Here is a 27,331-nt window from a genome sequence, read left to right on the forward strand (position 1 = left end):
AAATTCTTGATGCTGTGGCAGTGTTGGTTTAGGTTGCCCAATGTTGCTTCCTTTCTATACCAAAGTGGATGTGGTTATACTTGTAAAAGTATTTTTGTCATTGTAGCCTATTTTGGTCAAGGAACTTTCTGCCAACATAAACCACTGGTACAGAGTTAGGGTTTCGTGGGGTATCTGTGTAGATACATCTCTTAGTCCACGTTACGTTTTAGGAGGCTGACACCAGTGGCTCTGGTGAGGACCAGGTAGTGCAAAAGCTGAAAGGTTTGTATGTTTGCAGGCTAGTGCTTGCTCTGCATTTATGCTGACTGAGGCATGGGTATGATGAAGAACTGAACCCTTACTGTCGCCTTTAAATTCAGTAGAGCAGCTTGCTTTATCCTTCAGTATAGCTTCTTGGCCACGATATTGACAGCCTTGAAACATGCCTCTCAGCCTACTGAGAGAACTGTGGGCATCCCAATGTTTCAATCCAGTATTTTTGTTTTCTGCTCCTGCATAGGTCTTTCCGTCCTCTTACGTTCCCTACTTCGTAATGAGGGTCGTGGTACAGTAGTTGCATTTATCAGTGAAAATCTGTTATCTGAAAAAAACTAATACCCATACTCCAAGACAGAAATTATTACCTAATGACCATTTCTAATGCTTGAAGTGCTTAAAGACCACTTTGTCCTGATTATGGAATGAATGCTGTACTTAGTATTGTGGAAGTCAGACTGTTTCTGGTATACATATTTTAATTGACAATGTATTTGACAGTCATATTATTGTATGTCAATTGCTACAGCAATCTAATAAATTCCACTTAAAAATTCAGACAAATATAATTGTCAGTAATGAAACCATGTATCTTTTGATTAACAAGTATAGCTCTTTAATTCAGATGGTTTGTACCTCAGATATTAATAGCTTACTGCTAGATGTTTTTGTATTTTTTCATTTTGATTTTACTGAGACACACTATAAATGTATCTATTGCAATTAGAAATTTTTGGAATCTCTACTTGAAAACCAGTATGGAACATAATCTTATCCAAAAATGAACAGTGAACAGTGAAAAAGGTACATGAAGTCAGAAATTACTACTCTTTGGACTGAGAAACAGGCACGTTGTGCTTTACTTCAATTATGTCCGTCCCTCAGCTGCATTTTTCAGAATTTTTAAAAGTGGTAGAAATGTGGGACAACTTTCTCTATTTGTGTTTATTCTGTCACCATATCTGTCATCAGCTCTGTGCATATATGTAGAGATAGATTACTTTGTTTGGTGGGATAACACTCCTGCAAGACACTATATTCTCTTTTTACCATGGTCTTAACTGTCTGATTCTTTCCTTCCTGTAAGAAAGTCATCAGAAATCATTTTAAGCAACGTCTTTTCTGACTTCTTTCCTCTTCCATCTGGAAACTCTACGCAAACATCCTTTAATTATCATGTTAGTTTACATGAACTAAATTTGACATGGCATGTAGCACTGTCATCCTTAACTTTGTATCATCATCTGTTGTTCCAGTTAGCATGAAGCTCCTTTAAATGCAGTAGTCTTTGTCTGCCCTAATCTTTTCACATTGAGTTATTTTATACGTATTAATAGACAATAATTTTGTGGTACAGACAAGGCTGTCTTGAGCTGACTTTTTTTTTTATTTTGATATAAAATTTCAGGGAAAAGAATACTGTCTTGGCCCAGATGCTTTTAGCTTTTGTGAACAGTATTATACTTGGTACTTACTTTGGAAGCTGTCTTATTTTTGCTGTGTTGTATGGCTGATCTGACACATCCCCTTCTCAGTTTTGCCATAAAGAAACCCCATAATTCCCAGCCTGACTATGACTTATTCTGTAGCAATACCTTAGTTTCTGCTTGGAAGTTGGTAATGTTCATGTCAGCCCATCATTCCCTAAACTTTTTTCATATTAGGTGTTTCTTAGAGACTACAATTTGCACAGGTATTACAACTTGAACCAAACAACCCTACCTGTGTACAGATCACATGAATTAGATCTTTGGCAATAATCCTGTACATACCTGGGAGTTCTGCTTCCAGACTTGGAATTCTTTCCCACCTTTTTTGTTTGGTTTGGTTTCATTTGAAGTTGAAACATAACTGAGACCAATAATGGGATAGTTGTATCATAAAATGGAGCAGCAAGCTCCTGAAGTTAATGCTGTTAGTAAAGAAAACACAAGATAAGGTGTGGAAGATTACTCATCCAATCCTGACAGTAGCAAGCATGCTGCAAAAATAAGTGTGGAAATGTGATGGACAAGCTGGTAAAAGATCTCAGGGACCTTGGTGGCTGGCTGCAAGGCTAATGGTTAATTCCATTTTGAAGGCCCTGTTTCCTCTTGAGATGTGTAGAACATTGATGCTGAATGATGTTCTGAACTGAGGTACTGAACTAAGGTACTAAGGAATGAGTAAAGTAAAAGTACTGTTTTCATCCTGCTCATGAACCTCAGAGACAGGTGGCATCATCAGTATCATACTTAAATCTTCTTCCACTCTTAAACCTCATCAGCACAAGTAATAGGAAACTGGCAAAGAGGGAGAAAAAGGTGACAGCTATGATTAGGCTTTCTAAGTAGATTGACTCTGTGATGTTTGTGTTATTTCTTCTGTCTGTGAGCTAGAATACAGTACAATAATAAACATCCCTTTTCAGTGTTAGCAATCTGTGGTGTGAATTCTTACCTTAAAAACTTCAGAATGGAGTATGAATGGCAGGGAACCCACCCTTCCTGCTAATACTTCACTTGCAGGAAGTTTCCCCAAAAGTGTAGACCAGTTCGCAGTTCCTTGGAGAGTAGAGGAAAAAGTATTCAGATGGTATAATAAGCTAAGGTGACATAAGAAAAGCCTTTTTTACTGTCATCGTCAACATCATGATGGCTAGGCTTCACGAACAAAGATTTGGGAAGGACTCTACCCACATTTGCTACAAGTGCGCTGGTGGCTAAAGAGGCCAATGCGAGATAGACAAATCCGGTTGCAAAAGGCACAGCAGTAAGACTCCTTAGGTGGTATCAGCAAGACACGGTTCTTTGTGCATTGTCTTTTCTCCTCGAGAGTGATCCTGCATGTGTTCTCAAAGGCAGCATCAGCAGCGTTATAGATGGTGTGTCTCCAGACCTCCCGATTGGAGGCCAGAGTAGACCAGTGATGAAGATCAATATGGCCAAGGCTGAGATGTTGTTTCAGGGAGTCCTTGTGTCTCCTCTTCGGGGCTCCTCTCTTGAGGCACCCAGTGGCAAGTTCACCATAAAGCAAGATCTTAGGGAGGCGGTGGTCCTTCATCCTCGCCCAGCGCAGCTGTGTTCTCAGCAACATGGCCTCAATACTTGTGACTGCTGCCTGTTCTAGAACAGACGTGTTAGTCACATAATCTGACCAGTGGATGTTTAGGATTGAATGGAGACAGCGTTGATGGAAGTGTTCTAGGAGACGCAGGTGGTGGCAGTAGATAACCCGTGATTCAGATCCATATAAGAGAGTAGACAGCACAATGGCTCTGTAAACACTGATCTTTGTGCTTTTCTTCAAGTGTTTATTTCACCAAACTCTTTTATGGAGTTTTCTGAAAGCTCTATATGCCTTTGCTAACCTGTTGTCTATCTCTCGAGCTCTGATTGGCCAATGGTGATATGGGGATGATGGAAGACTTCCTGAGGTTCAGGTTGATAGAGAACTTCTGTCTTCTTTAAACTGACTTCCAGCCCAAAAAGCTCAGCAGCCTCAGCAAAGCAGGATTTTAAATGCTGCAGAGCTACTTCTCTGTGGGCAACGAGGGTGGCGGCGTCAGCGTAGAGCAGCTCCTGGACAACATGATTTAAGGTCTTAGTAAAGGTGACCGAACACTACATCAGGTTGCCTGAGAGGCTGTGGAATCTCTGTCCTTACTGAAAATCAAAATTCAATTGGACACTGCCCTGTGCAATTTGCTCTAGTTAAACCTTGTCTGAACAGCGAGTTTGGACTAAGTGATCTCCAGAGGTCCCTTTCCACCTCAGTGATCCTCTGATTATTTGATTTCAAATTGACCTCTTCAAACATGGGTGGGTTTTAGGCTTGTAAGTACCTCCCTCACACAGAAGTGGAATGTGGGCTCTGGATGCAGAGACAGCTTTGGAAAAGCCTGTGCTTAGCAACTTAGGAAATGGATCTTTCAGGAGACCAAAGAACAAAGCAGCAGCTAAGAGCAGTCCTGATTAATGTAGCCTTTGCTTGACTGTGTATGACTTAAAATGCTGTCATTTGACTTTTTGCTGTTTTCCAACATGAGAGGGAGAAAAATTCAGAGTATCAGCCATCATTGCAAGCACAGGAAAGCAAGAAGTCAAAACGTATGTTTGCCGACCTAAGTTTATTTGAGCAGAGGTTCTGCAGCATACTGAGGTAGGTTGCAGAGGTACATCTGCCAGAGGTGTCAGGATAAGTCCATTATAAGCACATGGGAAAACTACTAAGAATGTGTGAGTGGGCACTGCAAAAGGTTTAGCAGATGCAGTAGCAGCATGTGTTGCTTGCCCCGTGTGCTCTTAGAAAACTGTAAAATACTTCTCCATTGATTCTGCATCTCCTATAGGTAGCTGATGAAATGTCACTATTCTTCAAGCACAACATGCAGAACCATCATTGTAATGATTGCTCTGGAGAGATTTGCAGCCTTCAGAGGCTTGGTAACATGGATGGGGAAATATTATCTTCATATCTCCTCTTTTGTGTCTACTGGCAGGGAATTGCTTCTCACTGGCTGCGCATGGTCTTTACTCTTCAAGAGTATCCAATGCAACATGTCTACTCCACATTGTGAATGTTTAGTTAGGTGTTTGGAGGTGCAGTTTGAGCTGTGCCCAAACTTCATCCGGAGGAGATGTGACATTGCTTTTAGAAGTCGCAAGAATTTAGTTTGATAGGCTTTCACCTGATTTAGATGGGGGGTGAGAAGAAGGATTTGAAACAGCATGTAACTATTTCAATAGCTGAGGTTGATACTGTGCATGTAATTGCTGTAGTTTATAGTTTAATTTTGTGATGTACTTGAAAAGATGTCCGACTTTCTCTGTGTATTTGTATAGTTTAGAAGCCCTCTCAGTGATTAGGAGGAGTTTGGTCATGGGTCTTGGATGGAAGAGAAGGAAAATAGCGGAGGCCAAGGACAAGTGTGATTTTTCCACAAATATTTTTTCATAAGGATGTTTAAAGGACAGTGCCAGGAAGGGATGAAGAGAAAAGTATGCACTGAAGGGATACAGGAATAGGAAGGGAATCCTGTTTTGGTGTGAAGGAGTTACTCAGTGAAATCAGACTGGTTATTTATTAAAAAAACCCCACCAATTTCAAAACTTAAACCTGTAGAGGTAGATAGACTTTGTTAGCATTTCGGTAGAAGATGCAGATGTGAAGACTGTATTAAAAATCTCATTCTTCTGGTATTTTTACTTTTTTTCTGACCAACCTGTTCTTTCCACTGAAAAGAACTGTATTCTTAGATTAAGGATGCTGCTATCAGTGCAGTCATCAAGTCTTGGGAGTAAGAGCTGCAGGGGGACATGCTAAATAACCACATGGCTAAACTGACCTAAAAAAATAAAACCTGAAAAGACCATGGCCCTGAGCAAGCAAAAAAATGCTGAATTCTAGTCCAGGATAGGTAAAAGTACAATACCTAAATCCAAATAGAAAGAGGACAGGTAGAAGTAGATAGTGGGTTGATAAAGCTGTGACAGGGGCTTATAAAGAAGCCAGAGAGGTGGCATGGGTCTTTGTGACAACACACGATAGATGAGTATGACTGGAGCAAAAAAAGCATTACTTTTTGTTCCAAATGTCCCAGACATTGGGAGTCCCAGACAGAGCGAGAGTCTGGATCTTGATGACAATGTGGACAGGATCGATTAATATAGACAAGCCCTTATTAAAATGAACAAATATCTGCTTCCCTAGAATTGCTGCAGCAACAAGTGAGCCAAGGACATGGTTTAATGCTGAGTAAGGGCAACTGGACTTATTTTTTTCATGTGCTCCTGTGTGTTCAGGGAGCAAAAGGAACCTGCAGTCGCTTGCAGGGGTGAGAAGGAATAACACAATTTGGGGCATATGTTTCCCCCAAAATATAAGTCTCACCTGAGCTAGAAATAAGCTGCTCTTGGCTGCAGATACAGAGCCTGGATTCCCATTTTTCCTCATCACTTCAAGAGCAGCTCAAGCAAACTTGCATTCAGGCATGAAGAGGAGAGGTTGTGTTGTGTTCTGCCTCAAACACATCCTCTCAGGAGGCAGGTGTGTTGGTGTCTTTTTCACCAATATAAACAGCTCGAGGAAATAAGGTTTCTGACAGCCCACAGAAGCTGTTACAGACCTCATGTGAATCAAGGCAGGCAATCAAGCTAATAGGGAGTCATTAGGAAGATGAATCACTATTATTTATGTTGTGTGGCAGCTAGAGTTCTCCACTCTTTGTCTTGGCTCTGTACAAAGTACATACTAGAGGATGATCCTTGCCCCGAATTCTTGCTGTTGAATGAGAGCATGGACTGCTACAACTTCAGAAGTGGGAGCAGGGCTGAATTTTACCAGCTGATTTCAGTAGTGCATGTTCACTTCTGGAATACTTTGCAGGTCCACGGAAGATTATGGTAATTGCCTACATGGCCAAGCTGTGGCATGTGGTCTTTTGACAAGCAAGGCACAAGAGCTTTTATTCACACTTCAACATATTAGAGCCAAAATTCTTGTTGGCATGATTTGCTTGTCCTGTTGTATGTTCCCACAGAATCTGATTGTTCTGCCTGTTTGGGTGACTTAATTTCTCCTCCTTTTTCACTCTTAAGACTGATCAAAATTTTCGTACTGAAGTGAAATATGTGGGATTTATGATAATTGTGACTTGGTGCTTCACAAAGACAGTGATGTTACAAATAATAAATGACGAGGCTGCAGGTTAATACCACTGAGATGACCACAGTGCAACCAAATGTTCTACTGACTGTACATATGGAGCCACAAATCTGTATTTGGATTTTATAAATACTCTGTGTAAAAAAAATTCTAATAAAAACAAAGCATCCCAAACATGGCTTTCTGGTACTTGTAAGCTAGTTTTTTCCTTATTTGTTTTCAATTATTCTGAAAAATACTCAAATTATAAATGATCTCTTCCAACTTTTAAAACCAGAAATGAATTAAATCTCTGTTTCAGGACAGATAGTGATTCAGATTCAGGATGTTTCTTCTTCCTTACTACTCTGATCATGCACACCTCCAAAGCTGCTGATAGTGTTGTGTGTATCTCTGTTTCATGTAGGATGTCATGTCAACAATTTTCTGTTCTGCATTTCTTGTAAGGACAAGTTTCCTGTAAATCTCCATTTTTCCATCCCGGTGTTGGCTCTTGCAGTGTCCTTTCCTTCTGTTCTCATTTCTTCCTTCCCACACACCTCCCTTCTCCAAAGTTCACAACATGATTTCAGCCTAAAGCCTAACCCAGAGCTTGAGTGCAAAAGGGCATCCATAGGATCTTTGGATACAGTTCACAACCATGGGAGGTTGCAGTGACCATGACTGAGATTGACAGAAAAAATAAAGCTTCCCACTCAATACTTCTCCCTAGGAGCCAGCAAAAATTCTGAAGCAGCTTCATGGCTGCTGTAGGAAGGAGGTCTGTGACATATGATAATAGCCCTAAAGGAGGCTAAAGATGTAGACAAAACATCAAGAGTGCTCCACTCAGATGGCAGATAGGATTTTTTCCTAGCCAATCCAGGAAATTCAATGGGCAGTCCTAACCTTGCCCACCATTCCCTTTCTGTTTCCACTGCTTACACAATTCAGACTTAAATAGGCACATAGTGCCTCTTAGCAACTTCCTAAAAGCGGAATTCCTCTTGCAATTCATTTTTTCCTTCCCACCATGAGCTGCACTGTGCCTGTGCAAACACCTCTGTGCTGCTCTGTGCCTGTGCCCCATCTGCAAGGCCACAGCCCCTGCTTCGCATGAGCAGCCTTGCTTGAGCTTGGCATACACAGTACCTAACACTTACTGGTAGTTTGTATTAGTGTTGCCTTTTTGATCAGTCTGTATGAGAGCCCAGCAAAGAGGAAGGTAGCCACCCTCTTATGTTGCTAGTTCTCTGGTGGCAAGCTTTCTCACCCTGTCGTCCCAGCTCTTCTTAGCCAGTTGCACCATATTTAGGGCAAATTTGAAGCTCAGCCAAGCTGACAGTCAAAGTTCTCCTTGATAAAGCCTCCAACAGCAGGAGGCTCCCGATGGTGTTGTCATTCTCATGCCTACTGCTCAGGTTTTTATTTTTTGCCTTAACACATGGGATATGCTAAACATGAGATGAGGGAATGGGTGGTTCATAGATATGCATCATAAAATATGATACATATCTGAGTGCTACAGATTTTGATTTTCCTTTACCAATCATAGCAGCTGAAGCAGTGGTCTCTACAGTGAAGTTGTATCAGGATTTCTAGTCCACTTTCCTTTTTCGAACTTCTTGTGAATCCTGAAACTTTTGCTATCTGAAGTACTTCAGGCTTTGTGTCCGTTTTACTGTAATCAAAATCAACCAATTTTTTTTTCACTCTTCTTTGAAAAATGATTGAAGACTTCCTCAAAATCAAATCAGGCAAGTTACAAAGCTTGTTGTACAAAGCCACATGAAGTGGCTTCATTTTGGAAACTGAAACACAGCATGGAAGCAGCCTTTGGTTAGATGTCATGTGTTTGATTGCCACTGGCTTTGGCTTCATTAGTCTCCCTGGCAAATGATGAATGTGTGGACTTGCTGGCTGTTTAACCGAAGTTAAAATAAAGGAGTTTACTCTTCTTTTGTAGACAGGTGGATGTCATCACATGTAAGAAAAATTGACCCAGTAGTCAAGAGCATCATTAGAGCTTGTGTAGGTTAAATCTTAATCTTCAGTGGTTGTGTTTTGATATGTCTGTGAGCTCCATATGCTGTATCTGTACTCAGTATTAATTCATGTGTTGAGATGGGTGTAGGAATTAGCCCTCAGTCCTCAAGCTGGAACTGAAGTTGCTGTTCACATCATGTCAGTCCTCAGCTACTTGGAGCTGTGTACGGAGAGGGGCAGAGGCCTGACTGCTTCCGTCAGCAGCTGAGGCTGGCTTGTGGCATCTTGAATCTCCCACAAGATCATCCTGATATGCTCTAATCCTTTTCTAGAGGGGGACAAAATGGAAACTGCCAGGCTCTTTGCAGAGCAGCTTTACACTGGCAGAGTCCTTCACATGAAGGGATCTCAAGGAGCCTGGGCATTATTGCTGGAGTGGAAGGACACAAAAGCAGCCTGGTAGCTCGAAGGATCTGGATTCCAGACTTCAGTGGCTGTGGGGGAAGTCTGGGGTTCAAAGGCCCAGACCCAGGCATTCCTATGTGCTCTTCCTCTCAACTGTATCAGCTCCCATGTCCTTCCCACTTCCGCAACAACTCCTGGATGTTTTGAGCAAAACTGTGCGTTGCCTGGCTGGCAGTCCCCCTCACGGGTATGGGAGATGAGGTCATGTGGGGAAAAGGCTCCAGTGGAGCCAAGAGGAATGTGGAATTTGGGCAGCAGCCGAATTCAGATTACTTTTACATGGTCGTCTGCACCTGTGTTTGTGGGGGTGGGGATTTCTGGGGCTGTTGAACTGACTCAGCAGTTGCACACACAAAGGTTGGCAAGGTTTCTCCCCTCTCCTCTCGTCTGCTCAGTGTCTCTGCCAACACCCTATCATTCCCATCCAGGTGCAAGTAATCTCTATCGAGAAATAAGAAAAACTCATCCCAGGAACTGACGTGAGACTGATAGCAGAGGAACAACTGCTGAGATACTCCATGCAGAAAAGACTCAGTGAAAAACACGCCTGTCCTAAAGCTCCATGTCCTGTAACTGGAATCTGGAGGGAACAGCACACACAGTTTCCTGTAAGCCCTGTCCTCCTTTCAACACAGGCCCATAAAAGGAGGAGTCAGCAGTCTGCTCTTTCCACAGTGCCTATGTGGACCTGTCTGTACTGTGACCATCTCTGAAGGATTTCCTTTAGTCTCAGCTGAGGCTTGGGCCTGTAATGCAAACAGAAATGGAAATTATTGGGCTTTATCTGCACCAACAGAAGTGTACTTGGACCTCTGAAGACAAGAAGGTTGGATACACATTCTAAGCATCCAGTGCTCTTAAAACAAAGAAGAAAATTAGTGCATAGATGGATGTAGAAGAGAATTATAAAAATAAAATGTAACATATAAAAAAATTACACAGTGATTGGGATGAATGTAGGTGGCAATATTGCCTGTGCCTCTTGGTGTGCAACATGGGAAAATTTTCCATATGTATGGAATAGGCATTGCTAGCTTCTGCACCCTTCTCTGCATTACAATCAACTAAGAAGGTAAATCAGGGACAAGCAGAAATTCGGAGAGCTGTAACCAGCTCCCTAATGGCTGTGCTGCCCTTCTTATGGACACCAACCTGACACAGAAGCCAGTGAGGCACATATTGCTCTCACACTCTAACTCTCTACATTATGAGGTATTTGAAATAGTGTTGATAAACATACTTTTCTAGCCCCCAAATTACCGACCTCATGTTATCCGCCATGGGAGTTCCACTCTCTCCAGTGAGACAGTTGTGTTACCCAAAGATGAACTGCCAGAGAGAAGATATCCAAGTAAACAAACATATGCTTAGTGACCTAATTAAGCAGAATGTTGATATTCCATTCAAGTATGAGACCATTTCAGTTTATTTCCTGCTCTGCATTCTAATTTTGCTGTCAGAAGTATAAGCAACTGGCCGTGGAGTTTTTGTCTCTGAACAACTGACCCTGCCAGACGTTGAAAATGCAGCTAAGATATGAGGTGTCAAGGCGTATCAGCAAACCTTGCACTTCAGAGAGAAGTGGAAATGATAATTATTCCACTGATCTGAACTTAGTTCCTTATATTTTTCCACATCATCTAATAACCCAGTTGAGTAGCCTATACACTTAGGAAAAGTGAAGTGTTTTTAATGAAGTTCATTAGCCAGTTCATTGCAATGTGTAATAAAATAGAATATCATTCTTTATCATAATTTGTAGGGCGGTATCAGAACACCAGGGTGTCATGTTAATAGCAAAACAAAACTTTATAAAGCAAAATTGTTTGAGGACCGTTCCTACCAGGATGCAGTATTGTCCTTTCAAACTCAGCATAATCTCACAAAAAAGGCTGTCCACATCTCTGCCAGTGGATGTGCAGAAGTATGGGCATAAATAGGCACATGCAGTATGTTCACGTGCTTAAATTGTTCCAAAAGTAGAACTGAAAAGTGACCAAAGAAGAGTGGTGTGAAATCAATGGGAAAAGTCAGAATTTGCCAGTTAGGAGGACAAGGATGGAGAAGTTTGATGCATTGGGTGTATAATTAGTGCCATCTGACAAAAAAGAGGCACTTGCAGGGTATGTTGTGTCAGTTCTTTTTCTGGACAACATGTTGGTTATGCACAGTAGCAGAGTGTAGTAAAATGGCATTTTTTTATATATATAAGTAATTAGGGAAGCATGCAGCTTTCATAAAAGAACATGCATTTGTTCTGGGCCTGCCACTAAAAATTGACTGCTGTTTGAACTACCCCTCTGCTGGGGTAGTCCTACAGGAGTAGCGTAGGCCATAGGGCTTCAGTGGATACAATCCGATTATGTGTGAAGCCCATTAAATCAGCATTAGAAAATTCCAGCAGTTATGAAGTTCAGCAGTAAGTCAGTGATGCTACCCCCTTTGGGGACAGAGAGGGTACCTGTGCACAAATTCATATATCTGAAATAAAGATTTCTTTATTTTATCTATTGAATTTGCTATAAATCACTTAAATAGGATAGTAGGAAAGTGTGTCCTGTGCTGTAAATAACAGAAGGGTATATTTGCAATCATCAAAATAAAGTACCATTTCACTGAGATAAATCACATCAGTGAGTTCATCAGTTAACCAGTTAAACATGCATGAAGCCCACGAGTGCTTTATAGTAATTTTGAAATATGGTTGTATACTTATTTATATTAATCGGAATAGAGTAGGATTTTTAATAATATACAGAAATCCAAAATTTGTATACATATGTTTGGTCTGTATATATATTTATACATTTACAGTTTAATAAATAGTCCAGGACTGAAACCACCTTCTGTGTTCAACCCTTATATCCAGTTTTTCAATATTAGTAGGATTATCTGACCAAGTATAAGGAAGACTCTTCTTCTCAGACCCTGCTGCTTGCAAAGAAGAAAGCTCCAGGGATGGGGGAATGTCATTCTTCAGGCTTCTCCCAGCCTCATTCTTTCCTCTTTTGATGTCCTCAGATGCTCCCAAGGACTTTGGGGGCTGTTTGAGCTCAGCTCGGAGCTGCCTGCCAGTCCCATTGGGTGCCATTTCCTCTTCAAAGAGCTATTCCTGCAGCTGCTCCCTTCTGTGCAGGGAGCGGAAGCCTTTGAAATTGCTGCAGCTTCGCTGCACAGTCTGTTGAAACAGCTCGCATCAAAAAAGAGAGGAGGAGAAGTGCTTGTATCTGTTTAAATTAATTATAGAGTCTCGGTCAGAAATTTGAAGGCAAACAGAGAGAAGAGACCTGATTTGTGGGATACTTCTTAGAAAATCGATCGCTAATCTGTGCATCAACTTTCTGCTCTTGGCGCAGAATGAAGCAGCCATGCCAAAAATTCATTTTACAGGAAGTGTTTTCCGATGGGACAGACAGACAGACAACGTGCAAGCAGCTCAATAGCTGCAGTGCTGCTGGGAGCAGCACAGGGAGGTTAAATCTTCAGCTGCTTTGATAGTGGGAAGGTCCAATCCTGTAAACAGCATGAGGAATTAATTTTAAAAATTATTCTGAGACATCATAGCTTTACTCTCAGGCTAGGCAGTCTCTGAAGCTCTCTTGATCTACCTGAGGGACCTGTTTGGCCTTTCACCGGACCAGAAACTAGGTACCATAGAAGTTCCCCTTCTGTCTCAGGGTATGTCTTCCACCACGTGGGAGGTGCCACACAGAGCGGTGCTCATGCTCCGCAGTGATGGCAGATGAGCTGTGGGGAAGAGGGTATTACATTAGGTAAGCCTGTGATGAACTCCTTAGCCCCATGGTAGAGACTGTGGAAATTGTCCTGGAACATGCTGAAAACCAGAAGGATTGAAACCAATTGGCTGCTTTCTTTTGTCCTCCAAGTCAGCTTTGTTGCTTTCAGGTGTGATGGAAGGGAAGAGAAATCTCTCCCTACATGAGGCACTAGTCAGACTGACAGTGTGTTAAACTGTTCTGACTAAGAGAACTGGAGAAGGCCCTAAATACAGCAGAATATTTTCAGCCTTTCCAGCAGCCCCGTAAGGCCAAAGTTCATGGCAAGTACATGCCATTCTGTATATCAAATGAGAAAGAGATTATGCAGCATCCACCTTGAGAGGGGTTGGAACTACAGTGTCCTTGACTGTGTGGTGCCAGCATCCTTCATATGAAGTCATCAGAAGAATGAGCTTAGGTTCAAATGTTATGCTTAAAAGTGGGTTCACTCTTAACTGTAAGATTTATCAGAGTTTTTGTCTGAAAGGGACTGACTTACAGGAAGATGCTTGGTCTGCATATCTGATTAGAGGAAATAGGCAATTTTTCCCTCTCTTTTTTTAATTCCTTTGGCTTAATCTTTGTGTATGCAGAATATACTGTGGAAATTAATTTAGCAGTAGCAATGGTGGTGGGTTTTTTACATCTGCATTTGGTAACACAGACAGACTTTGACAATAGATGATTTGGGTTTGATTGCTTCATACATTCCTCAGCCACGGTTCAAATCTGCTGTTCCTTTGGTTTTGGGGGTCTGGGGACATGGTGACAACAGCAGAAAATGATCTGAAGTGTCAGATGCATGATGGATCTTGTGACATGAATTTCTTAACTGGTACCTCCTGATTCCTCAATTGCCCCTTGAAAGAGGATGAAACCCTCTTTTAGCCACAGGGTGTCTAGTTCCTTTATCCCAGCTTTGGGTCTTGAGTTGCTGCTGGTTTTAGAGTCATGGCAGAGTTGGATATGAGCAAATGCTGGCATAATGCTGTCTTGGCACTTGAGGATCAGGGTTCAGTGAACCTCTAAGGTGCGTACACAACTTCAGGAAGAGGGAATCTATGGATTTTAATAAGTAGCTGATATTTAGGGGGGGAAAGTGGGGTTCTGAGCTTCTCTCATTAGAAAAGGCAGTGTTCAAGATACCAGGCTTGGATGCTTCTGGCATTCCTGTGCATGGATGAATGCTCTTTACAGAAGGAAAGACGTATTCCAGCTCTGCCTTGCAGAATTCTCCCATGCTTTCGCTGAACTGGGAGGAACAGGTTAGTTTTGGGGTATAATGGATATCGCTTTTCTCATAGTGTCCCAGTCTTAATAGCATATTCTATCTGCAGTGTTTTTCTCTGCCTGGTACATTTGGCTGCACTAAATCAAAGTGAATTTATAATCCTTTACTTTTGTAGGAGGTGGCAGGAAGGCAGATGACTACAGTACCTCTTGTAGAATATTATTATAAAAGAAGTGTGAATTACCTCCTAGCCTCTCATGCTGTTGAAAAATTTATTTGAATGACATTTTCAAGGTGTTGTTTCTAAGACATTCAGCAATTGCCATTCATCCATGAATGGTTAGTGAGATGAATAACAAAAAGTTGTTTAGGATTCATAGGAGGAAGTGTTAAAAAATAACATTTGGCAAAAAACCACTGGTAGATTCTCTTGTGTATCTAAACTGCACTAGTGTTATCTAAGAGGTTTGAGGTAATCCAGTAATTGTGAAAAAGATTATTTGAGACAGAAGTGGCAAAATAATTTCCATTTGTATGTGGGCTGTAAGAGTTATCTGACTTGGGCAAATGCAATATGATATTATGGCAGTGTGGCTTTGAGGGAAATAAACAAGCCCTCCTTGCTGGCCATTCTTTAAGCAGGTAAAATATAGCAGCATTGCCTCTGAGTTAACTCATCCTTTCAGCAAGCAAATGTCAGAATTCAAACATGGTGAAGAGAGAGGAGGGAAAGGAGAGTGAATCTTAGAGAACTTCATCTCTGAGTGGAAACCTTGAGAATAATTGACCTGCAAGGAGACATATATACTTTTATAGGTTGCATGTAGGCTTTAGGAAAAATTCACAATAGATTTATTTCTGAAAATATTACAAAGAGGTTGGTGTGCCTCAAGAAACCGAAACACTTCATCAGAATCTGAAGAAAATCTATGTAGTGGTCTCATACATACATGCTCATGGTGAATACAACAATGGATGTTATTTTGCAGGTGCGTGACACTTTAAAATTGCTGATATCTTAGGGTGAAAATGGTAGGGATTTGTATATACAAGACATACTATGCATCTGTGTATGGATGTTATTAAAGTACATTAGTAAGGTACATAATTAAAGTGCATTATTTAACTTGTAATGAATTTTTAAATTTTGTACTGATTAGCACTTTATAGCTGGAATGTAACAAAAGCTGAATAGAATAATCAGAGGCTATTTCCAGCAAAAAATAAATACTTGTCTTTAGCTAGAACCTTCTTTTTCATAATTGTTGTTTAAATCTGTTTTTTTATCAAAACTTAAACTTCAGTAGTTTAAAATTTTACCATTATGAGTTTTCTTCTCCCATTTTATCCTCCTCCCCATGATTTTCCCTTTTTTATGTCAGCAGTTGACCAAAAAAAAAAAAGTGATATCCAGAGACTTTCCTCATCTTTGGGGGTCAGTCTTTTCTCACAGGCAAAAAGTGACAGTACAAGAGAGCATAGCCTCAAATTGTGTCAGGGAAAGTTCAGGCTGGACATAGGAAGAATTTCTTCACAGAAAGGGTTGTTAAACATTGGAATGGATTGCCCAAGGAGGTATTGGAGTTACTGTCCCTGGAAGTGTTCAAGAAACAACTGGACGTGGCACTTAGTGCCATGGCCTAGTTAACATGGTGGTGTTCAGTGAAAGGTTTGACTCCATGATGTCAGATGATTTTTCCAACCGAAATGATCCTGCAATTCTGTAAAAAGAGTTTAAGAAAGAATGAAGAGCTGAAACAGAAATTAGAAAATGCTGGAAAGCTGCATATCTTCTCTTTGAAATATAGACCTTGTATGTTACATATTTAGCCTATGCCAGCTAAGATACATACATCCTACACAAAAATCATTAGCAGTACTGAGCTTCCACCTTAAAGGTCAGATTCCCAAAACTTAGATCTGTACCAAAGCAATCAGTAAAGCAAATGTTTTTCAGTTCCTCACGAGAGAGAAGGACTATTTCCTTATGCTAAAGGAATAGATTCCTAGGGAAGTGCTTAGAGCACTTAATAAAGAAGCCTTTTTCCACCTATCTACTTCTGTAATATCTGTTTACAGAGTATGCTTTGACTCATATGTTCTCCATCTGCTCTGTTATGTCTGTCTGTATGCTTTTGCCTTGCACGCACCTGCTCAAGATGCGAGGTAAGTTGCCCATCTCTTACAGAGGAGTAAGGAGAGAGCATAAATAGTTTATGCCATAATAGCAAGAATTTGCACTCATGAGGTGCAGTGCATTGTCTCTAGTGACTTCTGCACTTTGCCTATCCTCCTTATGTTCCCTGAGCTCTGGATGCTTGGTTCGTTTGGTTTTTGCCACTGCTTGCTTTTCTTTTTTCCTGTCCTTACAAAACTGGTGAAATACTGCCTTTCATAGTATTAAAAATATCAGTGATGTGGTTCATTCCATTTCTCCCACTGCACATTTTAAACTACAACATCCTTAAACAAGAAAGCTTTTTCTCCAACCTCCATGAGCAATCCTCCCTGGAGGACTTCATAGCTGCACTGTGTCTCTAGAATACCTGCCTGTTGCTCTGGCTGTGAATGAAGCAGTAGTTTATCTTGTGTGCAATACTGAAATAGGCCATAAAGAAGAAAGATAGGACAGGGAATTTCTTCCCTATCAAAAGTCAGACAGATCTTTCGCTGATGAAAAACCTCGTTAACACTCATCTTGACACAAGTGGAGAGAGAATGGAGGAGCAGAGCAACATCCAGGCAACGTGAGGCTTGAAGTAGAGAGGGAAAAAATGGATTTTATAGAGAAAGGAGGTAAAAGGTAGGAGGAGAAAGAACACTTCAGCTGGTGGTGGCTCATCCCAAATGAAGTCAGAGCTGGAGGTTTCCCTGCTCTCAATATAACCAAGGCATGAAAATGTTTGTTGAAGTGATTTAGGAGTCCTTAGAGGGCAGAAAGCATGGTATCGTATACTGAAGACTGTTGCCATATTACAATTAATCTAATTTTTGTTTTCCCACTTTTAGTTTGAAGGACTATTAAATACATCTGGAATTGATAAATGGATGAATAGACTGCCATTTACAAATCCTCACCCAAAATGAAAGAATGTGGCTTCCTGTTTAATAGAAGATTATTACTGTCCCAACATAAGCAGCAGCATTAGCAATGAGTCCAACAAAGGAGCTTTCTGAATGCTTTGACAAATAGAGTGCTAATGGCCTTGATGAAAAATGACTTTTAGTAAGATTTTCCAGATATTTTCTCCAATTTCAACTATATTTCAGTCCCTCTAGATGCATTTATTCTTCTCAAAGGAATTCTAGTAGGTATCGGGACATTTTTTCAACATCGCTGGTCAATTACTTTACCACCAGAGTTGTTCACATATTAAATTCAAAGATATGGTTCACAGAGACAGAAAGCCTGTTGCTTCATGGACACTGGGGCTGGAAAAGTCGTGCCAAGGGGATCACAGCAGGGCACCAACATTGCTACCTCCCTACTTTTCTAAGAGAGCCTTGTTTTGGGGAACCTCAGTAGCAGCACCAAGATTCCATTACCATTAGTGTTAGGGCTCAGAGAGTCAGAAAGCCTACACCTCCAGGGACACAGGAACTGCAAAAGTCATGCCAAGGGGATGGCTGCAGAGCACCAACATTACTGTCTTCAAAGCTTTGTAGTCTGGGCCACGCATGGTGATGTGTGGCAGCCTTAGCACCAAGGTACCATTATTGTTAGGATTATGGATAGAGTTCAGAGACCCTGTATAGCTCAGGGGACACTGGGACTGGTAAAGTCATGCCAAAGGGATCATGGCAGGGCACCAACATTGCTACCTTCCCACCTTTCTAATCTGGAACCCCGTGGTAATGGGATGAGAAAGCAATATGAAGAATAGTTGAGGTCACTCAGTCTGTTCAGCCTGGAGAGGAGGAGACCGAGGGGAGACTTCATTGCTGTTAAAACTTCCTCATGAGGGGAAGAGGAGGGGCAGGCACTGATCTCTTCTCTCTGGTGACCAGTGATTGAACCCGAAGGAATGGCCTGAAGTTGTGTCAGGGGAGGTTTAGTTTAGTTACTAGGAAAAGGTTCTTCACCTGGAGTGTGATTGGGTACTGGAACAAGCTTCCAAAGGAAGTGGTCACAAGCACCAAGCCTGACAGAGTTCATGCTCTCAGGCATATGGTGTGATTCCTGAGGTTGTCCTGTGAAGGGACAGGAGTTAGACTTCAGTGATCCTTGTGTGTCCCTTCCAACTCAGGATATTCTATGATTCTGTACTTTTTAATGAAAAATGGCATTTCTGATTGACTCAAATAAATGCTTCAATACTTTATTTTTAAGGGGAAAAACTGGAGTAATTTTTTTCTTTAAAGATAAAAAAAGGAAAAGGCTAAATCTGCATTGCTTTCATTTCTCAAAAATAAATGATTATTTATTAACTCTCCCACCACAAAAGCAGCTGAAAACAGTTGATATAATACCATATCTGCAATTCTCAACTCTCAGAAAAAGATTTACTGGCTAGAAGGGCTGTTGACCTCTCTCAGATGCAGAGTGAGAAGGCCTTTCCACTTTTTGGCCAAAACCGTCATCTGTCAAGAACCCTGGGAGAGGTACAGTAGAGATCTCCTTCAGTCCTGCTTGGGGGGAAGGAAGCAGTTTTAGTGATATGCTCTCTGGTCACCAGTACCTGGGTGGGCAGCAGGGCTCAGCTGAGAACCCTCATGCCACACCACCAGCTGATGCTGCCCAGCACAGAGGGAGAACCTTCTGCCTGGGGAAGGAGCTTGTGTCTCAGCTACCAGTAGGGGAGAAGGATCAGTAGAGAAGGTTTCCTGAAGGATCAAGGAGCAGGTCTTAATGCTGCCACTTACACACTGTATGTCAGTGGTTTATAGTGTTCGTAACTTGGTTCTCTTCTTAAAACACACACAGTGCTTTCCTGCTTTACAGGACTGCTAGAAGCTAGTTGGTGTTTGCCAAGTTCCCAGCGGTTGTATGGGAGAGACAGAGGGAATATTTATTTAGGCAGTGGTTGTGGCACAGAGGTTTGTAGTATGTCCATAGCCATCATGAGCTCATCCACTAATGCTGGTAGACTCATTTCAGCCCCTTGATCCCATCTGAAGACAGACTGGAGGAGGATACCAAAGTACAGTTTCTATTAGCTTCTTTAGACTTCTGGTTATTCCTGAGATGTTGCTGACTTTTCCTGGGAAGGGGAGATTGGAAACATTACAGAAACTCCTTCACAAATGTTATTGTGATGTTCCTGGCTTCCTAACCTACTGCTGCATCCTTCCTGCTTCCCGCGATGTGCCTTACTAAAGGCATGCCATGAATCCTTGAATCTTGACCATATAGTCACTTGGATGCATGTTGCTAAGCCTGGGCTCAAATTCATGAAACCTGTCTAAAGTTCTCCTGAAACTGAAGTCCATTGGTATTAAGCCCCCAGTTGCTCTCTGCTTTCAGCAGAAGAAAGGAGTAAGAACAAGAATAAATTTCACAGACAATAGCCCAGGTCTTCCTCTGGCCTTTTTGTGTTCCCTCTAGCATGTTTACATTGACATTTAGAGAGGCATTTAATAAGAAGTTTTGAAATAATCTGTTTTGATTGGGTGCCTAAACTATTGGATTTTATCCACATGATTTTCTTCTCCTGATGCCATGAATGTTAGAGGTTAGTACACTGAAGCCCTTAAGTAGCTGTGGACTTGCCACCAGTATTGTTCTGACTTTGACCTCCTGACAAGGGAGTGTTGAAGTGGGCCGAGCCCAGTCGAAGGCATCACCAAGCTACATTCCAGTACAAAATCCATCACCGTTTGCCTTTTGCCTTGGTTTAGACAAGATGCTTTTTCTTTCTTTGTGTACATTTTTTCACTGATAAAGTGATTTTATTTTTCTTCCCCACTATCTCAAAGAAATTTTATAAAGGTTACTTGGAATTTTTATAAAGCATACTGACAGTCAGAAGTTATTTAATTATTAATAAGACTAATAATATACCACCATCACAAAGAATTGTACTGTGGTAATCTCAGCTGATCCCGTAGTGACTCTGGGTTATCAAGGGTCTCTTATTGCACTTCTTGTCAGAGTTGGCTAAGAAGTCTGGGGGTTTGGGGTTTTTTTGCTCCTTTGTTTTGCAGTAAAATGATAATTGGTATTGCTGAGATGAGAAAGCAGTGTCATTCACTGGAGAATGTATTGGAGATAGCTGATTAAAGTTTAGGATTTATCTAAGGACCACAAGATAATATTGTCTTTTTATAGTAGTTCCTGTGCTTGTGGACATTTCATCAGAGCAGCAAGCTTTTTCTAATGTTTTAGTTTTGTTCAATAGTAAAGAGCATTAAGAAGTTGGTTATAGGGCTAAAGAAACCTGATCAACAAGGTAGGCCACTAGGTCAAGTAATTAAAATACTAATACTGTTCTACTGCCAGGTACTTTCTGCAGAAGTGCCAGTACAAAGTTTAGTAGCCTGCTAAGAATGCACTACAGCAGCAGGAAAGCAGAAACAAATGCTGAGTGTGATCTGACGTGGGTGTGCATTATGTACCCTCTCTACCCAGCGCTGCTACCAGTCAAACAGGCCAGCTTCAATCGCTTAGGTATTCTTGCTGAAAATAAAACTGGCAGAAGACTCTCCCTAGAAACTTGCAGAAGTGAATTACACACATGGGTGCCCCTGAGCAGCAGTGCTTATCTGCTTGCTAGCAGTGACTCGAAGGCATTCAAGCAAATACAGCCTTATTGCTGTGGGGGGAAAATTCTGTGAGGAAGCCCATAATGAATAAACCAACAGTGTTAGGTAAGTCTCTATTCCTTTTGGCATACCTTTGCAATGCTCTTAAGTCAGTCCTCCTTCTCAATCCTGGGAGAATAGCTGCCATCCTTGCGGTCTCCACTATGGACTCCTCATACCGTGTTGTCTTAGCTTGGTGCAGACCCAAATCTGAGCCAGTGAGTCTTTCAGCAAGCACAGCTGAGGTGTCTGCAGCTCCAGTTGTGGAGACAGGCCCTAACCAGCCCTTCTCAGCTAATCTGCTCTTTTGAAGACATCTCCTCTCACTCAACTTGCTGTGCCAACGTAGCCCACCATGCTGGCTCCCACATCCGCACTGCAGCCCAATGCACTTGAGGTGGTTCTTTGGTCTTTCTCTTAAAAACAGGGTTATCCTTTGTCCTTTATCCCAGTGGAAAATACCACTACTATGGAGTTTGAGTGGTCTTAATTAAATGTGCATTTTCCCATTCCCAACAGAAGCCATTCTCCAGTATAAAGTCAATCAGATAGTCTCAGGCAGCTTGGAATCACTCATATCTCTCTTCAGTGACACATTTGTAGTGGTATTCCTTGTTTGTAAAGGTTTACTCTGCAATTCTTGCAATTGTAGTCACTCTGAGTATTTTAGTTGCAACAGAACAATGTTATAGGTAACATTACGAAATACATCTAGTGACTGGTCAGTCCATTCCCACCTCAAAGGCATTTCCATAATCTTCTGCTTTAAACACACATTTACACACAGTGTGACCATTAACAAGGAGACAGACATGTAGAACTGGGTCTTTTCTGTCATCTCTCTATTCCTCAATTAAAAACTGGTGACTTACGGGTCTATTCAGAAAATACTCTTGAGTGTGAATAAGAGACACTTCAGAAGAGCACAGGGTAGAAATACTGCAGATCAGGTTGGTTCAGCTTTCCTTTTCTGCTCTTACCCCAGAGAACCAAGGGAGTGGTATCAAAGACCATGTACAAAATGCAGCAACTTTTTACAGACCCAGCATTGGCCAGGGAGTGGAGAGGGACAAGAGATACTGAGGGCTGACAAGACCGGATATAAAGGCAGTGACCATAACAGCCAGGCAATTAGGGACATAGGGCCATAGAATCACAGGGTTGATGGGGTGAGAAGGCACCTATGGAGATTGTCTTGTCTAACATCCCCTTCAAGCAGAGTCAGCTGTAGCCAGTGGCCTAGGATAGTGTCCTGTCAGTTTTTTAATACCACCAAGCATGGAGACTCCACAACCTCTCTGAGCAACTACTTTCAGTATTTAATCACCTTTACAGTTAAAAAAAGGTGTTTCTTACATTTAAAGAAAAAGTGTCATGAACCACTTGCATGTGTGGTGACCTCAGTCCCTGTACTGGCATCAGTCCCACAGCACAGAAGAGCTCAGATCAGTTGAAGAATACATGGCAAAACTTTACAGATGACTGGTTGTACAGCTTTATGAACAGGTGCTGCAAAGGAAGTGCTGTCTGGAATCCCTGTGGCAATAGGGGAATACAGATAAAATTTCTAGTACTGGAAAAAATGCATTATGGTACTATAATTATCACCAAAGTAGTGAATTACTCAGACCACATTTAACAAGGTCTTGTGAAGGAAACCAAGGGATACTTTGCTTGAACTTCTTTAGACCTCATCTGGAAGGCTGGAGCAGAAGTCCTTGAGGACTTTATTCCATGATAGGAGCTGTGATACCAGGCAGAGTAGGAAGCCCTGCTTTCTCCAGGGTTCTCCGGAGTATGAGAGATGAGACCATTCATCCCATTGCAACCCTGCCACACACGTACTGCTGTCCCAGGAACAACTGACCTTACACATGGTAACAGCTGCTGTTCTGCTCCTCTGCTTGCTAGGAAAAATGCTACCATGTGGTAGGAAGAATCACATCTCGTCTCCAGTTCTCCTTCCTTTCTCACACTTGAAATAGAAAAACCATGCAGGTCACTGACAGCTCAGTAAGATCAGCCTGACTGGGGACAGAGGTGTAAGTGAGGGAAGCAGAGACAGACATATCAACATTAAACCGAACAGAAAAAATCAGGCCAGAGTCTGCAAGACAACCCAGAGAAGCCCATAGCTTTAATACTATGGGTGTCACAGCTCCACTGCAACCTGATCATCTTGGAACCCTTTGATATTACATATGTTCAGTATCACTGTTCTCTTATGATGCTTGTGTACTGCCCATCACTGTAATCCTCCAACAGGTATTTGACAGCAAGAGAGAATAGGCTGTTTCCCACTGAAAGTTTTTTGGCTTTTTTTTTTAATCAAGCTCTGCATTATCTGTGTTAAAGCAAGATTATTTATGTTTGCAGAGTTCAGAGTCTAAAAAGTAACGAAATGTGAAAGATAAACTCTTTACAGCAGTGTTAATGTCAGTTTTATTTGCATCTTCTTTTTTACAGTATTCAGTAAATATGTACAGAAATACATTTGCAGAGTGTTATATCATTGTCCACATTTTCCAAGAAGAAACAGATAAATAGAAATGTGCTCTATGTAAGGAATGTCGTTGAATTTTGCTCTGAAAGAAAACATCATTTCTTACTTACTGATATTTGACGCAGTAACAGTATAACCTTTAGTTACATGATGTATATTGTCTTCAGCTCTCATCACTTGGCACGGATGGTTCACAGAAGACATGAATGCCTTAGTTCAGGCATGGGTGAAAGGCAGAATACCTGTCAGTCTCTGAATACGTTCTGTTCCTCTTCCCCCTGCCTTCTCTTCAAATGTGTATCTTTTCATGCTTGTCTAAACCACACTTTAGCCATGCAGTGTATTTGCATTTTATAAAGAAGTGACGTTATCAGAATTCATACATATTTAAGAACAAGGACAAACACTTTCTTGCATACTATACTGGTTAACTGTACTGAGATCTTTCTTAGTCCAAGCATGTATACATGTGATTTAATGTCCATTTGTAAAAAGCATGCCACCCTCTTGAGACCCTTGTATTTATCTGCTTTCAATTACATTTAAAGTATTCAGAAAGTCTCCTATACTAATCCCATCCAAGTTGGAAGCCACATAGCTCATGCATGAGACTGTCAAACATGAGTAGTTGCAGATGTCAGTGCACCAGTGGCAGGAATCCAGGAAGATAGATCAAGGCTTAGTCACTGAAAAATACATGCCAGCACATCTCAGATACATAGCATTGTAGCACCTCATGAGGAAAACGTGTCATGACAGGAAATCAATAACCTCTTGCAGGCGATCTGTTTTTGAAATATTCTTGATTAATTATACCAGGGTGTGTTTGGCAACTTTGCCTGATCCAGCATTAACCTAATGCTTTTTGCATGAAGCACTATTGTTACTAGTCTCATAAGTCAAATCTGATGGTTCAAGTTGTGTTTTAAAGGGTCAGGTTATAGATTTTGTAATGTCTCTGTGTCCGACATTGCTATCCTTCACTGTGGTGTGTAGACTTTTACTATCAATCAAAATTACAATTGTTTTAAGATGAACAATAGCATTTAGAACTAATTGCATTTGAAGCAAAATAATGCTCCAAAATAAAGTATGTCATACAGTGGGTAAAAGAAGTAGGGAATGTCAGTGTGTTTTCATGACAGAAAACCTTCATTCAGGATGTTCCCCAGGTTTATTTGCTTACATGCCTTCTTTGCAGAGGAGAAGAAACTCTAGGAGACCCACAAGCCGGGCTGCATATCTGTCTTCCTCTGCCTTCCTGCACAAACTCAGGGCAATGCATGTCCAGCAAAACTGGACAGACAGTTTTGTCTGTTAGTGGGTGCAGTAGTGAGACTATGCTGATGTTAGTCTGTTACTGCTTTCTGTAATACGAGAACAAAAAAGCTTAGGAGGTTACGTCCTCTAGAGTTATTTGTTAAAGGAGTTTGCATGTACAGGGTAAAGAAATAAAAAAGATAATGACAATGTCTGTGTGATAAATTGTTTGAACCACGTTGCAGATAGTTGCATTCACCATGTGATAGACCAAAGTTTGACCTTTGGCTACCTCACCTGCACAACACCCAATAAATCCAGTTCCTCAGTAACCACTTCCAAGATTTTGAATTTCTGAATAGCATCAGAGAGCCACCACTTGAAAAAGAAAATGCCAAATAATGGTTTCTTTATTTTCCCAAATGTGGAATTTCTTTCCCCAAATTATACTGGCCAAAAGCCCAGGACAAGCAATATTTAGTCCTGGACCAGGGACAGATTCAGAGTCCAGTGTTTTCAGGTTAGAAAGAGCATACTTTGGCTAGCATGAAGCCAAAAATGTCCTTCTGTGAAAGCCTTAGTCCTGTGAGATTTCCAGATATTAGAATTTAATACAATTTAATTTATGTACAGATAAACTTTTTGAGTCAGTTAAAGAGATTTAGGAAAGGTATTGATACAAATTATTTTCTCCTTTTGAGACCTTAGACTGATGGTGTGGAAGGAGTTGCCTTTGGCTTTTCAAGGAGAGGAATACTATTTTCCGTATGAGTAATCTTGTTTTAAACCATTGCTAAAATACATCTTCAAGCTCTCTTTAGGGATTTTTATGATAGGAATACATGAGGCTCAATGACTTTACAAGCACTTTTTCAGCATGACCTGCATAAACAGTCAAACATTCATTCATGCAAATTAAATCTTTGTAATACTTGTAAAAGTGTGTGTGTGTGTGTGTGTGTATAAACATTGATTTTAAGGATAATTTTAAGGCACAAGAATATATTTCTTTGCCTAGATAAACCTTTTTGCAGATAATACTTTGAGAAATCCTAGGGCAGGTGGTTTAACTGGCAAATAAGATGAACAAAATATGTATAAAAATTACTTTGCATTCATGGCTAAACTTCGTGAATGAAGATTTGGGAATTTGGGTTACTTTGCATAATGCTGTGATTATTGAGTGCTCCTTGCACAGGATTTATGTGTGTGCATTTCCACACTGTTAGTAGCATGTTTTTTCTCAGGATTCCATGGCAAAAATAGACTCGAGGTTGAAAGTAAATTAGGGTTTGCAGGGTTTTCTCAGCTCTGGCTGAGTGCACAGAACCTGGGCTTTGATGATTGTCTTTTGAAAGTCTCCAAAGGGTCAAGCAGTGCCTGCTGGCAGGAGCTGACTGAGGAGTTTGGGCACAGCACAGAACAGATGGAAAACCTAGCTAAGGGATCCCAGCAAAAGGAGAGAGGTGACTTGTATGACACTGCACTTGGCATGTGTTTAATGATATCTGCATACATGACAAGCACTAAAAGTAGTTACATTGAATTAATTATACAGAATTAAAGAAAATAATCATGTAGCAATACCGTTCCATTTGGCAACATGGCACTGGTTTTGCACAGTTTTGCTATACTGTATGCTCTGTGTCTGGTCCCTACCATCACCTTGTTTCAAGTCTGAGTGGCCAAGATTTTGTATGTCAGGTTAAGGTATTAAGGATAGGAACTGCAGTGAAGCAGCTTGGAGCAGCAGGAGCTGAGATGAGAGACAAGAGAGCTCAGAAGGAGGCAATTGAAGAAGCCTCCAAAAACAGAGGGGAACCAGGACAGAGTCAATCAAGGTAGCAACTGATAGATGCTGAAAGGTCCAAGATGTCTCAGAGCTATAAACTTGAAGGTGTAGATTGGCTTTCATACCAAGTTTCTGTTATTTCTCTATATATGCTTGCTCATCTTAGGCTGACACCCAGGAGTGGATCTGAGGAATATGATGTGGTTCTCCATTCCTCCATAGCTACCCTGTGTGACCTTGAGTGAGGATAGGATATCCTGTTCCTACAGATCAGGGCTGCTGTGAGGGTATGTTTAGTAACACTTTAGAGGTGCTGAAGTGCTTTAGTGATTGGCACTGTGGAAATTCTGTAGATAAACACCTATATATAACCTCCTGACACTAATACAGACATAGGGGTGAGATCAGGCTGTCACTGCTATTTCAATATATAGTACATACTGCATGTGTCAGAAAAAAACGAGAACAAAGCTGCCAACCTCAGATATGCATGGATAAAGTCATACACATCCTCTAAAGTCAGGAATGCCATATCTACTGTGTTTATCTACAGAAAAGAGGAAAAGAGGGGGTAACATTAAAGAGGAAATGTTAATTTTCTTTTCAAAGAACTCTATGCTCTTATATTGATTGAAAATGGTTATCTTTGGCTGATTGTGTTTTGTGGCATTACAGGGTATTGGTCTTTGTTT

At 41.1% G+C, this 27,331-nt stretch overlaps 1 protein-coding gene across 6 annotated transcripts in view; it reads left to right on the top strand.

Moving 5' to 3' along the window:
* AIG1 (androgen induced 1) overlaps positions 1-27,331 on the top strand; it is a 123,066-nt gene that overhangs the window by 76,639 nt on the left and 19,096 nt on the right. Inside the window, exon 4 of one of the 6 annotated variants that reach the window (XM_051801624.1) lies at positions 9,762-9,988. The exons of the other annotated variants lie outside the window; for them this stretch is intronic. Coding sequence (XP_051657584.1) covers positions 9,762-9,788 — 27 coding nt within the window. The 3' untranslated portion in view covers positions 9,789-9,988. Of the gene's footprint in view, positions 1-9,761; positions 9,989-27,331 lie in introns of those variants that run through there. 6 annotated transcript variants of the gene reach the window in all.

This window comes from Manacus candei, unplaced genomic scaffold, assembly GCF_025592945.1.
Source record: "Manacus candei isolate 608988 ecotype Guabito, Panama unplaced genomic scaffold, ASM2559294v1 h1tg000052l, whole genome shotgun sequence".
NCBI lineage: Eukaryota > Metazoa > Chordata > Aves > Passeriformes > Pipridae > Manacus > Manacus candei.